Genomic DNA, 16,523 nt, shown 5'->3' on the forward strand with positions numbered 1-16,523 from the left:
TATGTTGCCCACTCTGTATATTTTTTGTTTTGTGAAATCATTTTTGAAAACACTAGTCGATTTCGTGAAACTTTTATAGAAAACATTTTTTGTACCTCTATTAGTAACAAAGTTAAAGGGGGGGTCAAATTATGGTGAAAAACCCGGTACAACAAAATTAGAAAAAAATCATTTACTGAACCAGCTTAACTTCTAGTGCCTAAGTTCGTAGCTTAATTAAAGAAATTTCATATTCGAAAGTTTTTCCAAACAGATTGCGCTTGAAAAAAAATCGAAAAAAACAAAATACGAAATCCGAAAAAAATGCGATGGTAAATTCGGATGGAAATCCGCAGATTTTCAACAACTGGTTTAATGCCCTGTATATTTAGGTAGGATCTGCCTCAAAAATGTTGGAAATAAAGGTTTTTAGCAGTTGGTCCACATGGTTGAATGTCAAGGACTAAGCCGATAGGGGGTGCAAGCTGCAACGGTCTTTATACCTGGTCCTGGTAGTGCACGTTATCTATTATCTTGTAACTTACGCTCGAGATTCGAGCGGTCGAAAAATATTTCTGTCGCAACTAGGAGTTCGGCGACTTCGCAACTCGTCTTTCCACCGTTCGGTCGAACGAATTTAACGAAATCTATTATATTCCCCCCTAATTAAATCTAAGACCACAACCTCACGCATTAGATAACCGCCAGTAATCTCTTTTATCTTGACTGTTCCAAATGAATACGAATACGGAATGACATTGAAATCGAACAAACTGAGTAATCGGCCGTAGAACTTCGTCGGATACAAGCCACCAGTATATTCATTCAAATCCTCGGCATCGGGCCACAGTGTGTTGGAAATGGAAAGTTGTAGCAGTGTGCAAGTGTTGACTCCGGACGATACGATCAAACTCTACAAGTACAGATGGGTCGTAATCTTTATCTTCGGCCTGTATGCTGCGATAAATTTCTCGCAGTTTTTGCAGTTCACGATCATTGCCGATATTTTGAAAAAGTAAGTAGAATCAACACGAAGTTCACGCTTGTTATCGAACGGATTGTCCTTGTTCATTACTCATCAATTTTCATAAATATTTATGTCGGTCAATCTTATCGCGAATATTTTTCGCAATGAGAACAGAACGGCGAAATTCGGATGTTTTGGAAATTATGTTTATGTATTTGAATAGTGACATTAGAGATAATGCTTTCTGTTTACATTAATTGAAGAACAACCTAAACAAAAGATTCCTCATTTCCTGCTTTTGATTCAGTACTTTGATAGCTACTTGATATTCGCAATGAAAATAATTTTTATCAGATAAACTACTTGTTAATCTGAATCTGCAATTAATGTTACTCATAATTTATTAACTTTCTATTTTATGTAAATATCTTTTGTTAATAGTGACAACAAATTAGATAGTTGATTCCCAATGATAATGAATCAACTTAAACACCTTTTATATTATATTTGTATATAACCTAGTGTTCGAAAGGAAAATTTACTGGGGTTTTGTTTATGTTTTATAATTTACATTCGATTTTTTTGAGATGACCAAGGATGAATTATTTTCAATTCCTTGACGTTATTTTCAATGCCATGATGAGAACTGCTGTTATCGTTGACTACCTACGTTTAATATAATGATTTGTTTATCTTTCAAGTATCGAAAATTGTTTCGTGCAATTTTCTATCATACAATTAAATTTTTAACTGATTTCTTTTTTATCACTTAGGTATTCATTTTTTATATTCCTTGACATGGCAATAACTTGAAGTAGGAGAGAATGGGTTTTTTATAATTTTCATGAGTGATACCTATTTGAATATTTTGAGAGAGTGATAACAGATAATCTGTTTCTATCTGTTAATCTATTATATCTATTAGTTTCCTATTGAATCTGATATTTCGGATAATTATTCCGATTCAAAATTTTGAAATATTTCAGTAATTACAAAAGCCATGTGATTCATATGAAATATATAATACCTATTTATATTTACATTCGTATAAGAACCTTTTTTCAAGATTATAAGTCGTGGTCTTCGTTTCACTCACATTGATTCTTGAATAAAAATCAATAGTTAGTCAATTAAACACTGAAAATAGTTCAAATAAATAAACTCAGAAAATTATGGAAGCTTATTCATGATTAGAGATTAAGACGCCATGTATGGAAGATATTGGTGCCAAATCAATGTAATAAATGTCATCAGATCTCGTGTAGGAGTAGATATTCCTATTGAAGTTTTAAGTTTGATTTGATTACAATTTTCGACATTATTTATTAGATTTTTCATCGCTTTTTGTAACACCTTTTCACAAAAAAACATATAATAGCTCTTTGAATGAAAATCCAAAACTATGTCGAAAGAGAATTTCTTAGAAAAATTCAACTATGAAGTTTGAAGTAAATGTTAATTTTGGATTGAAATAGGTTTAGAAAAATTTTATTTTGTAGGGTTCATAATAACTCAAAATGGATAATGATTAAATATTTTTTTAATGTAAAGTTGTGGTCCCATGTAGTTTCGGTTATAAAATATTGTATATTTTCTCGGAAATTATATACAAGAAGACGCATGTTTACACTAGCAATACAATATTTATTATCAGATTCTTTTTGAGTTATTTGAGACATTCTATGAGTGTGAGTATGTTTCACGGTTTTATATTGAATAACTTTGCTAGCATCATTCCTTTCAATTTCAAATAGTGATTATCAGGCTCTTAAATTGATAACCACACTCTTTTTCATGGAGTTTTGATGCCGATTTGTCATATCGGGAGACTAAAGATTCGTTAGCAACTAAAAATATTTGGAATTCTTCGGATAGTGTAACTATTCCAGAAAGAAAACGCTCGATAAAGTTATTTTAATAAGCATTTTCAGACTAGCGCAGTTATTTCCCAAATGTATGGAATGTACACATTTCTAGCATGAAATCTTGTCAAACGATAACGTTTGATTGACTTATTCAGGAGAAATATTAAATTATATGTATACGTCCGTGAACGGAATAATTTTCATAAAAGAGGCTTTAAAACATTCTAGGATGAATGAGCTCACTAGCTTCGAAAATTTAAAGTAAAATAATAGCAGGTTTGAGCCAAAATTGGCAAGGATTTAAAACAATTAATTTTTATTATTCGGTTAAAATCTGCTGTGAAGCAACATTTAATAAGTAATACAAAAGATAAGTCATACCTTCAGACTATGCTTTATGGAAAAGAATACAAATTCGCTGATACAATTTGGACAAAAAACATAATATAAAGTTACAATATTATGGGATATTATGTAAATGGATTATTCTAAGTAGGTATATAATTTCCGTACGATTTTTGTCATGAGAATTATTTCCGATTACGAAAAACACAGTTGATGAGATGAGAGAATTCACGTCATATTTCCGTCCTTTTTTTACAAGGTCAGCATTGAGCAGGGTCAGCGTTGAACAAGGTGAAGTTCAATATCCTGAATTCACTTGAGAATATATTTTGATTCGATGGTCTTTTTTCTGGAACCTAAATATTGACTGAATGAAGTAATTTCATTTTTGTGGGTTTGTTACCTGAATTGACATTTCACTACGATGTCCGTCATTTTCGAATTTTGATCCGGGAATGATATCAAAAGATAATAATGTGATGAATTAGTGGTGAAATTCCATTTTGTACGACTCACGATAACTCTCGAATAGAAAAAACTTAAAGACTTCAATTTAACATGATAGGTACGAGTCTCGAATATTAATGATGGGTTTCGAAAATGTGGAAATTTTGTTTCACTAATAATTTCGAAACTACGTAAGAATTTCACACAATCGTATTTGGAAAATACAGAAATGCAAAATTTCAAGTTGACCAAGTTGAGATTTTGCGTATGGATAACTTGACAGGCACTATTGAAAATTCAGCAGAATATCTATATCTATCTGAATAATTGAATAATATTTCGATTATAACAGATACAGCCAAGTTTAAATTTCGCTTATAGATATAGAGGGTTTTCCAGAAAGAAGTTTTATTTTCAATAGCCCCCGTTATCTGTGCAGCTGTCACTTCCGATGCTATTATCTTTTGGCACTTGAAAAATGGCACATACGCCATTACTCAAAGTGCAACGCTTCAACAAAGCACTGAAAATATAAAAATTCACTACAAAAATGGTGAAGATTGTGCAGTCAAGGTTGGCAAAACAGTGAAGCACTTTTGGATCGTGAAGCACCTTGACCTCTGGAGATCTTATGATTTTTCTTCATGCAAAGATCTATGGCAATGATCCGCAATCGATTCAAGTTTTAAAAATGAAATTCCTGAACTTATCGAGCACATACAGCCGAAAATATGCAAATTGTTCATTATTTTAATATCAAAATGAGACCTTTTATAGAAAAACCATATATCTCTGATTATTATTTGAATGTTCATCCCAATTTCAAGAGGATCTCATCAGCGGAAAACCTTATCTAGATAAACTAAATATGCAGTTCTGCACCATCCGAGGGAGCTCTTGGTGTGTTCTGTTCTGTTCTGTCTCGAGTTTTTTCCATTTAGTTCATCTTCACTTGAGATTAATTCGTTACTTTTTGAACTCAAAGCGAACATGTTTCACAATTGTTTTCGAGTCTATCGACAATAGTGCAAGCATTGTGATCACTTTTTGGATGAAAATATGGGTATTTGTGTTATGAAATAACCAATCTTTAAAAAGCGCCCTCTCTTGGGGACTGCGGTGTTTCATCCCGGGATGATGAAATCATTACTAAGGCAACTCAGTGGTTCCTGCCATGTACACCTTTACCTTTATAATGGAACTTCATGATTTTACCTCGGACTTCAACGCAGAACGGTTGATATGATGTGTTTCAAAAACGAAAGAACTTGGAGTGAAGTATTAATTTTTGATGCGCGAAAAGAGCAGTGCCACACCCTTTGGCAGAGAACGTTTCATGAGATAAGGGAGATTGAATATCGTTCAAGATACTCAAGAAAGATTAATTATGTAATTTCCAAAATAAACAGACGGTGACATGCGATTACATCAAATTTAATAATTATCACTTGCACCTTCATGGATTCTATATAGATATAGGTATATCTAGAAGATATACCACAGATTAAAAACGACAATATGAATCGAAAAATGATAACGGTATAGGCTTATATGATTTTCCCTATTGTTTATTAAATAATTGACTATTTATCGTTCAAGGATGAACATTTTCTGCGGATTCTTCCTAGATAAAATGCAAGGAATGACGGAAAAGATTGACATGTTTTCTAGGTCATAGTCTATATAATAATTCTGGGGAATATTTGTTTGATTCTTGGAATGTGAGATTCTGAAAGTTCCTCTGTCCTCTGTTTAATGCTTTTCTGGGATACTATCATAAATATTTTCATGAAATTGTCCACAAAATTGGTTGCTATACCGCATTGATCCTTTCAGCTTAAGAATATGGTTTTTGAATTTTGAAAATTATAAATTTTTGAAATTTCCATTCAAGTTTCGGAATAACTGCAGTTTCAAATCCGTCTGCAGCATATTCATTGAAATTTTCTCACATTCTGTGTGTAGATATCTTGCATTGAAAGTGGAAATAATATACCATAGTGTGAAATTCATAGTTCAGAACAATGGTTGGGTATATATTTCAGATTCTCCGTCTATGAGCTCATTTGTTAGTTTAGTAATAAACCTTCGAAACTGTTTGAAAATGAATCTGAATTTCAGTAGCGTACCCAACAGGGAGGATAGGGGGATATATCCCCCCACAAGAGGAATATATTCGTTATAAAGCACAACGCTCAATAATTGCAATAATAATGCAAAAATTGAACGGATTCCTCAATCAGCGGTTATATCAAAGTACTCGATGTGATCCGACTGTCATCGGCACAATAATTGTTTACCTATGGGTTATAAATGCCATCTTGATGATAAACAATCACCTAAAAATTAATGAGATCCTGAAGTAAAAGCTCGGAACAGTCTCGAATTGAATCAGTGGAACCCCTGATAGCAAATTCCCTAATTTTGAATGACCCCATAATAGTACATCGAGTAGTAAATAAGTAATATCATATTATATCTAATTATCCTTTTGTTGCAAAGGATCTCTTACTTTGGATTCCATTACCTACTTACTGCGTTAACATTTTCATTCTCAAATATAGGTCAGTAGGTTTAGTATACATATTCTGTTGATTAGTTTGGGGTGGATGACGTGAAATTTTTCTATTATAGTCTCTATTATATTCCATTTTGAACTTTTCATGTATGTTGTATGATCTCAAAACTAATAAAAATCTTATTGTGAGTAAACAAACTTCTTTGGGAAACGTCTTCAAAATAACGAAAATTGATGCAGTCGAATCTTCAAGTTCTTCGCGTTTGAATACAACAGCTGACACTTCGACAGGTGGAAATGAATCTCAAGACGTAATTTCAAAGGACATTGGAAACGAATAACCAAAATTGTTTTCGTTCATAACTCTTTACCCCCCTAAGGCTAATGTCTGGATACACCACTGCTGAATTTTATGTACCTTCGACATTTTTATATTCAACTTTTTGTAATATTTAAGACATGAAAGCTCTCCCATTTGACTCAACTGTTTATTTTAATACTCCTAATAACCTACCGAATTCTTGAAAATATTTTAAAAATCGAATAACTAATTTTGTAATGTAGAATATTATTCTAGGTTATTTCGAATTGTGAATCAAGAATGTTGGTGTTCAATATTAATGTAGATAACACTGTGATTTCAATTGTAATTTTATAGCAATTTTTTTTATAAATGCATCCTTTTTTGATCATAAATCAAATTCCTGAATCTAAGTTTTTGTTTATTATGACTTTTATGAGTGTTAAAAACCTACGGAATTTAATCTTTCCCTATAACAAATATATATTTATATCTTTCTCTTTCAATTCGACAGAAATGAAAATTTTTTCTTTGATTGATTCATGTTATCGAAATTATTTCATTCAGAAGAATTTGATTGTAAAGACAATAGTTAATTTCATATACCTACCTACTTCTGTGGAATTTCCTAAAATAATTGGATGTTAATTTGATTGTTTTCAGTAGTCGACAGTTAAATGAAGTCATTATTATTATTCAGAGGCCTAAGATAATTGGGAACTTATTTGCTTTATTTATTTTCGTTAACGTATTTTTTAAAAAAAGGTGTAAGATGAAAATAATTGAATATTTAATTTAATTTCTTGAATTTTGAATCATCCTTAATTCAGAAAATTTTTGAATTCATTTAATAGTTTCACGGTCGTGTTCAAGTACATTTTTTCTGAATGACAATTTCCAGTTTCTTGAAATATTAAATTTTTCCTACATATTGTTATGAGAAGAAGTTTAAATTGTCGTATTGCAGGTTTCACAAAACTTCCATCGCTATGATTGTCACGATCGAACCATTTTTGTGTTCATTTTGGGATACACCATATTTTTCAAACTATAACTAACGAGTCGATTGATCGCTCGATCGGAAACTCCACATTTTTCAAACATTTTTCAATTTCAAGTTTCCTTCGAATCCAACCTAAACCACAGATAAATTTGTGTGTTCTATAGATTTAAAGGAGAACGACTTTTCAAAATAAAAATATTGCGTTTTTTGTAGGTTTATAGAATGAAAAAAGAATGTTCATGTCGAATCAGTGGAAACAATGAAAGAGATGAAATATTCCCAGTTTTTTTTTTTGAAGACTGAGATTCTGCAAATAAAAAGAATATTCCTTAATCATAAAATATACTTGACCTTGAACTCAAACTCCTAGGTCACATTGAATGTCTGTATTCCGTGTACCCCTAAAGGCTAAGAAACTTTCATTTGATACATTTTTTGATCCTGACTCTCCCCATGTAGTTATTTCAGCGGATCTTTTAAAATGGGTCATCCTGTTTTGATTGTCGGATAAGATTGTCAACAACAATAGGAAGGTCCATCATCATTTATCATGATCTGAAATTTTTTTCCGGCATTCTTATTGATGTTATGATGCCGCTATAATCAAGAATAGTCAATGATACATGCTAATTTGTATCTTCCAAATACAACAAATGGAAGAGCACCTCGTCGTTCCACAATATCTTTACGCATGCTTGAAAGGTTACAGCGTACTGAGCGTACACAAAGATTATTTCGTTGAACGATGCCTAAGGTTTTTATTGAAGATAATAAGCCAATAATAGTACTATCTGCTGATCTTGCCCTTTCCAATCCTTCATTCATCTATACTGGTATGAATGAATGAAACTTCTATTTACTATCTCGCTACAGGCGGTGTCCAATGTTAATGGTCACAGTTGAGCTGCGGTATCTATCTTCTGGGTAGGGTGACGTTTCTATCACGTGCAATACGATGTATTTATTGGTTTTCAACAGTCCATTGGAGGGTATTATTGGCGTATTAAAGTAGATTTCAAAATCAACACGGCGGAAAAAAATTCGCTTGGATTGAATCTTGAATAACTTAGAGTTTTCTTTACCAAGCTTGATGATTTTTTGAAAAAATGCTGATGCTTCCATCTTCATCATAAACTTATATCGATTTCAAGAACAAGATGGATGAAAACTTTGTTTTATATAGAGTAGCACAAAAGATTGCATTTTTTTGTTATTTCTTAGTTCGACATTTTCAAGCTCCATTTTTCTTAAAAAATATTTATACCGATGAAGAACCAATACAAGTTTGAAGAAAATAATGCAATAATCAAAACAATAACATGACTGACAGTGATGTTGTGATATATTCATTAACATCGAGTATTTCCTCTACGAGCCTGAACAACAGCTCTCATTATTTCTTGTATAAATTCAATAAAAGCAAAAACCTCCTCTTCGTATATCTGATTCCACTCATTCCACATTGCTAGTGCTTATGCGACTGAAGTTTTAAATTCGCTGTAGTTTTTCATAATTCACTACCATCGTGTATCCCAAACATGTTCAATAGGCTTGGCCTCGTCTTAATAAATATTGTCTGGTTATTTGTTCTATGTACGATCGGGAATTGTCGTGCATAAGCAGGACATTTTTTCCTATAAAAGAGTTATTTCGCACCCTCTAATGTATCTATCAGTATTAACACCTTTCTGAAGAGTAACGAGTCCTGTTCGGGCTCTCAAAGCAAGACCGGCCCACATCATCACATCTTCGCCACCAAATTGCACTCAGGTGGAAAAAACTATGTCAGTATGGTTTTCCAGGCCTCCGCCAGTTTTTTGAGGCCCTTCAGGCGTATATCGCGTAAAACACTATTCGTATGCGAAGAAAACGGTTCGTCAGTTGTTTATGCCCCAATCTGCATGAGCTCGAGCAAATTCCTGGCGATGTTTTCGATGACCTGCATTCAGTAGCAAGTACACGACATATTAAATTCTGTTCTCTCAACCGTCAGTGTTCGATATCAGGTGAACCTGAAGTACCATGCACATCTGCCAATTTTGTAGATGAAGCTGGAGCAGAGGCTGTTTGTTCTCGAAAAACCTAGAGGCAAAAAAATCGATCTTCCATTTTGTAAGTGGCTGTTCGTCTTCCTTGCCTAGGTTTTCTTATGTATGAACAGGTTTCTCTAAATCTTTGTATCGCATCGGCTGCGTACTGAGAGGATGGCTGAAGTTATCTGCGATATACCGAATTGGACGACTATATCATCTTGTGAAACAACTGCTTGTGCCAATTCTTCTGGTCTCATCTTTTATTTGATTGCACTTATCGTTCATGTAACAATTTCAAAATACGAAAAAGGCAATACAGGGAAGAAGAAACATTGAAAGAAGATGGATCTCCTGGTTAAACAACCTGAGACAATGGTACAAGTGCAGTTCTGTTTAGTTATTTAGGGCTGCAGTGTCGAAGATGAATTTTGATGGCCAATCTTCTGAGAGGAGATGACACCTGAAGAAGAAGTACAACTATTAATTAATATGTAATTCGATCACAAAAATCTTCTCGACAATTATATTGTTATGGAAACTGCTTATCATCATAGCAGAAAGACATAGCCAAATTCTTAAATTATTTTTTCAAAGACAAAGAATTATTGCATTGTTACATTAAAACCCGTCTTTTGTGATTTTTCTTCAAGAATATAGATATTTTTATAAATAAAAAACCAATTGTTCTGAAAAGCGAAGGCGTGGAAATGTCGTAGCAAGAAATCATTCAGGTCATAAATTTTTTCACAGGATATTCAGAAATTGAAGCAAAATTCAATTCTTTGTTCTTTTATGTCAATGTAACCATCTACCTGCTCGTAAAATCTATATCAGAATATGATGAAGATGAAATCGTCAGTAATCTGTCGAAAAAATTATCGAAATTGGTAAAATTTTCCCATTTCCTCAATATACTTTTTGTTTTTGAATATTCAATGCTTACTTTTCATCACATGGTGCTTGTATTTGATCAATCACTTGTATCCTTCTAGTGATTTCTTAATGGTCATCGATATTTCTCAAATGTTCCTACAAAAAAAATGATTCAAGCATATGAGGTTTGGGGATTTTGCTGGCCGGTTTTCTCTATTTTTTGTCTACATTTGATAGAATTTTTATTCGAATGAGGCTAAAAAACCATCTTTACTCTAAGGAACAACAATTGGATTTTCAGAATTTGTGTAAAATAAGATATGGAGTTCATTTTTACTTCTACTTAAACATTAAATTACTAATTATTCTCATACAGTTTGAGAAGAAGTAAAAATGCATTCCATATCTCATTTTATCAAATACACAAGTTCTCAGGCACCAGATATAGTTATATCTAGGCTATTTACAATGGTTAGAAATACATTCCGCTATTTCGTACAAATTAAAAAATGGAAGTGACACTTCTGCCAATAGGCTTGTTCCAAAGAATATTCAATGTAGTTTATTAGAGGGAATTCGTTAATTAAACGAATTTTGAAAAAACTTTGATTTATAGAGGATATTTCAAAAGATGTCCAAGCTATTAATTCTTTTGAGTACTGAATATTGGTCTTATATATGTAACCTTGAATCCTTGAAAATTTCATCGATAACAGCATTCAAGAATCATACCTGTTGGGAATGTTTGATAAACTGCATCATTAAGAACCCCTTATCCTATTAAAGAATTAATTTAATACACATATTTCAACACTAATTCAGACTATGAAACTTGTCCTGTATCTTTGTACTAAAAGCATGTTCTTCTTATGTTTTCTCATGGAAATTTTTAATTTTCAGGTATTATGGCGTAGATTCGTTACTCATTGACATGAGTGCGATGGTCTTCATGGCTGCCTTCATAATATTCTTCGCTCCTGTGGGATATATTGTTGAGAATACCGTGAGTATGAATATCAGCCAAGAACTCCATACCATTCATGAACTTCTGAACAATATATAAAACGCCAACCTGAAAAGAATGCTTTTTTAGAGTTTGAAGACCACCGCCATTATAAGTGCAACCTTAACAGTTCTTGGAAACTGCTTAAAGGTTTTTGCTACACTGCCTGACAGATATTATGTCGTCCTGATCTCTCAGTCTATAATAGCGATATCTCAGATTTTTATGCTTATAATTCCTTCAAAAGTTGCCTCCTCCTGGTTTGGTGCCGATGAAGTGTCCACAGCATGTGCAATCGGCTTGTTCGGTACACAAATAGGTAAGATTGAGTTGAATTATTTATGCTACTGATACCTATACATATACATTATGCATTTAAGATTGATTGAATTTCGTGAGTAGCATTTTAAATTACATTGTTCAGTGAATTTACATGTAGTGGTAGAGAAATTCCAAATATTTTCTCTATAATTAACTATCATTTACTGACAGTAAGACCAAATATTTCTTCATTCAATGTGAATATATTTTTTCTGTGAAATTATTTCGATATTTGATCTCCTTTCAAGACAACACTCAAAAAGTAGAAGGATAAGGATAAATACTGGATAGTAGAAGAGGAGATCTTCTGTGGGAATGCACTAGTTGCAAGCTTGCGAACGATTTTTGTACACAAGAGGCATTATGTGTTCTGAACCGAAAGGTTTTATCCATATTAGGCCTGATGATGCACAGATGGCGGTGCTAGTATTGAATCCATATGATTTTAGTTAGTAGGTACCAATCTTCAAACAATAATTTTCAAAATTTGACAGAAGTCTGACCATTAGTTTGTGAGATATTGCGTTGTGAGTGAGCTACTCTTGTTATTTGGAAGAAGATGGAAAAAATAATTTCGTGGCTGTCATCGACGAAAAAATCAAAAAATTTCACAAAATTATTTTGAATGACCGTAAAGTGAAGTTGATCGAGGTAGCGGACATTGTGAAGATATCATCTGAACGTGTACACCATATCATTCACGAATATCTGTACATGAGAAAGCTGTGTGCAAATTGGGTGCCGCAAGAGCTCACAATCGATCAAAAGCAACAACGTGTTAGTGATTCTGAGCAGTGTTTGAAGCTGTTTAAGTGAAATAAATCTGAATTTTTGCGTCGATATGTGACAATGGATGAAACATGACTCCATCATTTCACTCCGGAGTCCAATCGACAGTCAGCTGAGTGGACTGCACACGATGAACCGCATCCAAAGCGAATGAAAACACAACAGTCAGCTAGCAAGGTTATGGTATCAGTATTTTGGGATGCGCAAGGTATAATCTTCATTGATTACCGTCAAAAAAACCAGACCATCAACAGCAATTATTATATAACGTTATTGGATCGGTTAAAGGATGAATTTGTTCAAAAATGGCCCCATTTGAAGAAAAAAAGGTGCTGTTTCATCAGGACAATGCGCCGTGTCACAAATCAATGAAAACAATGTCAAAATTGCATGAATTCTGCATCCACCGTATTCGCTAGATCTGGCCTTAGCGTCTTTTTCCTGTTCTCAGAACTCAAAAAAATGCTCGCTGGAAAGAAATTTAGCGCCAATGAAGAAGTACTCGCCGAAACTGATGCCTATTATGAAGCGAAAGACAAATCGTACTGGTACTACAAAAATGGTATCGAAAAGTTGAAAGATCGCCAAAAACCGCTGTATCGCCCTCGAAGGCAACTATGTTGAATGATAAAATCAAATCTTGCCAAAAAAATGGGTTCTACTATGGTATACTTTTCAATTGGCCTGTTACATAGTCCTAGATTTCTTACACCACTCTGTATCGAAATCAGCTCGTCCCCAAGTTTGGATTGAGCACTTGCAGATAACTTCATTTCAAAAAAAAAAAAAATCTTGACGAACTCTCATCACGTTTAAAAAAAAATCCTAAAAAGAAACAAGAAATATTCTCCAAGTTCACTTCACAGCCATCAAAAATCATTTCTTATCTAACCTAACCTAATATCTGTAAGGTTGGGTTAGGCGAGGGTTTTTTTGAGGTTTTAGGTGAATATTTGTTGTTTTTTTTTTTGGGAATTTTTTAAATAATGCGATCAGAGTTTATCGACTTGGGATTCGTAATCAACACTACTATATTGGTAGGACTGGAAAATTTCATCACGTTCAGAGCAGTTTGGCATAAAGTAAATAATTAATTTATTCCATTCAACTAGCTCCGAACAGCTCTCAAAATAAACATTGCTTTTGATCAACCGAAATCATTTCGAGCGATGCTTTCTCATGGACAAATGTTCACGCAAAATGATGCCTCAAATATCTTCAACTTCACTGCTTTCTTACACAATTTCAGTCAATATTTTAGACAGAGTGAGATTTACAAAAAAATGTTTTGTCAAATTTTTCTTTTTGGGTTGTAGAACTTAGTAGCAATAATTACAGTATTGAGTCAAATGAAATTTAATTTCATAATAAATTCATTAAATTCAATATTGGTATAAACATATACGAAGAGGAATCCCATTCCGGAAATGTGAAATTATATATTTCCTTGAAAAGTTCAAACAAATAACTATGTATCCTTGGGTTCAAATTCCACGAGACAATATTTATTGTTGGATAGTTAGGATGTTCCGTGAGATAAAGAGAATAATCATTATGTGAATATGTGATGTTTAATTCAAATTGCTTCAGTTCCAAATTTCAATTTATTATTCATTCAATATTCTGATGAATTCTGATTTTTAAGATATGCCATTTCGTAGAACAATTTAAAAAGAATATCGAAAAATTATTAATAATAGAAGTCATGTTATAATTGATCTGCTCCAGTTCAGAACCATAGAAATAATCCATCAGAATATCTATCGAAAAAAATTCATTTAAATTCGATCAACTTCACATTATTTGTTTAGAGGTAATATAAAAATTTGAATTTTCGTATATATTTAATAAAATTCGTGTTGATTGCGCAAATCAGAACCATAGAAAATTTCAACAGAATATGGAAAAATTTTCCTAATATTTCCATAATAACAACTATTCAACTAGGTTCAAAGTTAGTTCTTATGTGAAATGATCACTCATGTCAAATTTCATTATTATCAAATTTTAACGAATTTTTTTGGTATGGATATCTGATGCTTTTGAGCAGAAGGGGTTATGGTTTCAGCTTCCCCTTATTATGGGGATTATGGGGTCCAGATTTTAAGCCATAAGATGGTAACAAATTTTTTGGTTTCCAAATATATCAAGACTAACACGAATACACTGCTCAGTACCATCTTGACACTATTAATAACTTTTTTATGACCTTCAAAATTAATTACTTTCGTACTTAGACTAGGAAATTGATGCGAATCAGAGACAAATACCGTCATATTGTTATGAAACAAATTATATCATCAAGTTCTCACAATTTTTTTCACTAAGAATGACTGGACCGTTGCAATTTTACATCAAAGTGACACAAACAACATAAATTGTTCGTGTCAGCTTTGTGAAAATAATTTTGAGAATTCGGTAAATTATCGTCTTTAATCCTATATTTATGTTGAGTTTTGACTTCCTAGAAATCTCGAAATTTCCATTTCACGTTTTGATGCGAGTTTTTGTAGATAACAATGAAAACTGATCGCATAAAATTTCGTTCAAGTTATAATAATTGATATATTGCATTCACTTTTCAGAATCTAGAATCGGATTCATAAATTTGAAATATTTTTCTAAATTGCGGACTAGGATGATCTTAAATGATAAAGTTTGACTCACTGAAGACGAAACCATCGAATTTAATTCTGTCCGGCCATAAACATGATCACTTTCGAACGGAAAGTTCGAAAAATACTAGAAACTATTTTCAGGTTTCGTTCGGATCTCGAATGACACAATTAAGTTCGTTGATACACAAATCCGACTAGATGTTGCGTAAAAATAGTCCTTGGATATTTTTTGTAGATTATTATGTATAGATGAAATTGCATTTAGATGTGGAATAACAGATTCATGGAAAATTTCATGTTGATTGCAGCACCAGAAACAGGGAAAATTTTAAAAAAATATCCAACAAAAAACATAAATTGGTGTCTAGGTGATAAATTTTTCATTCAGTGTTTCTCCATCTGAATGTTTTTCTTTGCACCTGACTACTGCGCGAAGTGAATGAAAAATTCCATGTGAAATTAATCGAAGTTTTGTTTAAAATCTCTTCAATTTACTTGTAGTGTCACTACATTTTACTAATTTTCAAATATTTTTCAAAATATATTTAAATATATTTTTAAATACATATTTCAGTTTGGATCGAGTATTTATTGGTGTAAACGCGGATGATCGAGCAAATAAGTAAAATATGAAGTAGCTGTCCTCGTTCTATATCGAATAAATATTTCAATCAGTTAAAAAAGTTGGTTGATAAATAATAATAATTGTCTGTTAGCCATCAAAATATTATACTATTTCAATCAATTTATATTCTTGAGTGGGCTGAAATGATTCCAAGAAAGTCCACATACCTACTATCATAACAGTGAAAGTCTCTTCAAAGAAATCTTTCGCAAATCTACATCAAGTAACATTCAATTTTGTGCGACTTTCTACGTTTTCTGCGAAACAATCTGGTTTTTTTGTTGCCTAATATCAACGATCGATGCAAATGTTGATTCATCGGATTTTATGATTGTTGTACGGTATAATTATCTCAACTAATATATTTTCGAAAAAAATTGAATTTACCGATGAAAATCATTTGTCTGGAATTCATAGGTATACATTATGATGATTGCTATTCCCTCAAAAATTTCAACCTATCACATCAACGCATATGATACAACGATCACTTAGCAACGAACCAATATTTTTGAATATCAACGTAGCGTGAAATTATCCGGGTATTTTCACTTGTGCTTAAGGTGAATATTTTGAATAGTTTTGAAACATCGGAAATTAGGGATGATTGTCAAAAAGATTTCATCCATTCTTAAATTACAGTTAGTAATGGTATTTATTGAATATTTCTGAAAGACAATCAAGGCAAAAAAATTTTGTGAATATTTCTGTCTGATGAATTTCAATTGAAATGTTGAATTGAATACAATCTGAAAGCGCTGTTGATTTCAGAAATGAAACAGTTCTCTCAAAATTGACAGTGGTGTATATTTTTATTAAGAAAGGGATCATCACAC

The 16,523-nt window shown here is 32.4% G+C and overlaps 1 protein-coding gene across 1 annotated transcript in view; it reads left to right on the forward strand.

Moving 5' to 3' along the window:
- Window positions 1-556: 556 nt before the first annotated feature.
- LOC123686629 (uncharacterized MFS-type transporter C09D4.1-like) overlaps window positions 557-16,523 on the forward strand; it is a 26,696-nt gene continuing 10,729 nt past the window's right edge. Inside the window, exons 1-3 of the mRNA XM_045626859.1 lie at window positions 557-994; window positions 11,232-11,334; window positions 11,425-11,653. Coding sequence (XP_045482815.1) covers window positions 840-994; window positions 11,232-11,334; window positions 11,425-11,653 — 487 coding nt within the window. The 5' untranslated portion in view covers window positions 557-839. The remainder of the gene's footprint in view (window positions 995-11,231; window positions 11,335-11,424; window positions 11,654-16,523) is intronic.

The sequence above is a fragment of the Harmonia axyridis genome, chromosome 1, assembly GCF_914767665.1.
Source record: "Harmonia axyridis chromosome 1, icHarAxyr1.1, whole genome shotgun sequence".
Classification (NCBI taxonomy): Eukaryota; Metazoa; Arthropoda; class Insecta; order Coleoptera; family Coccinellidae; genus Harmonia; species Harmonia axyridis.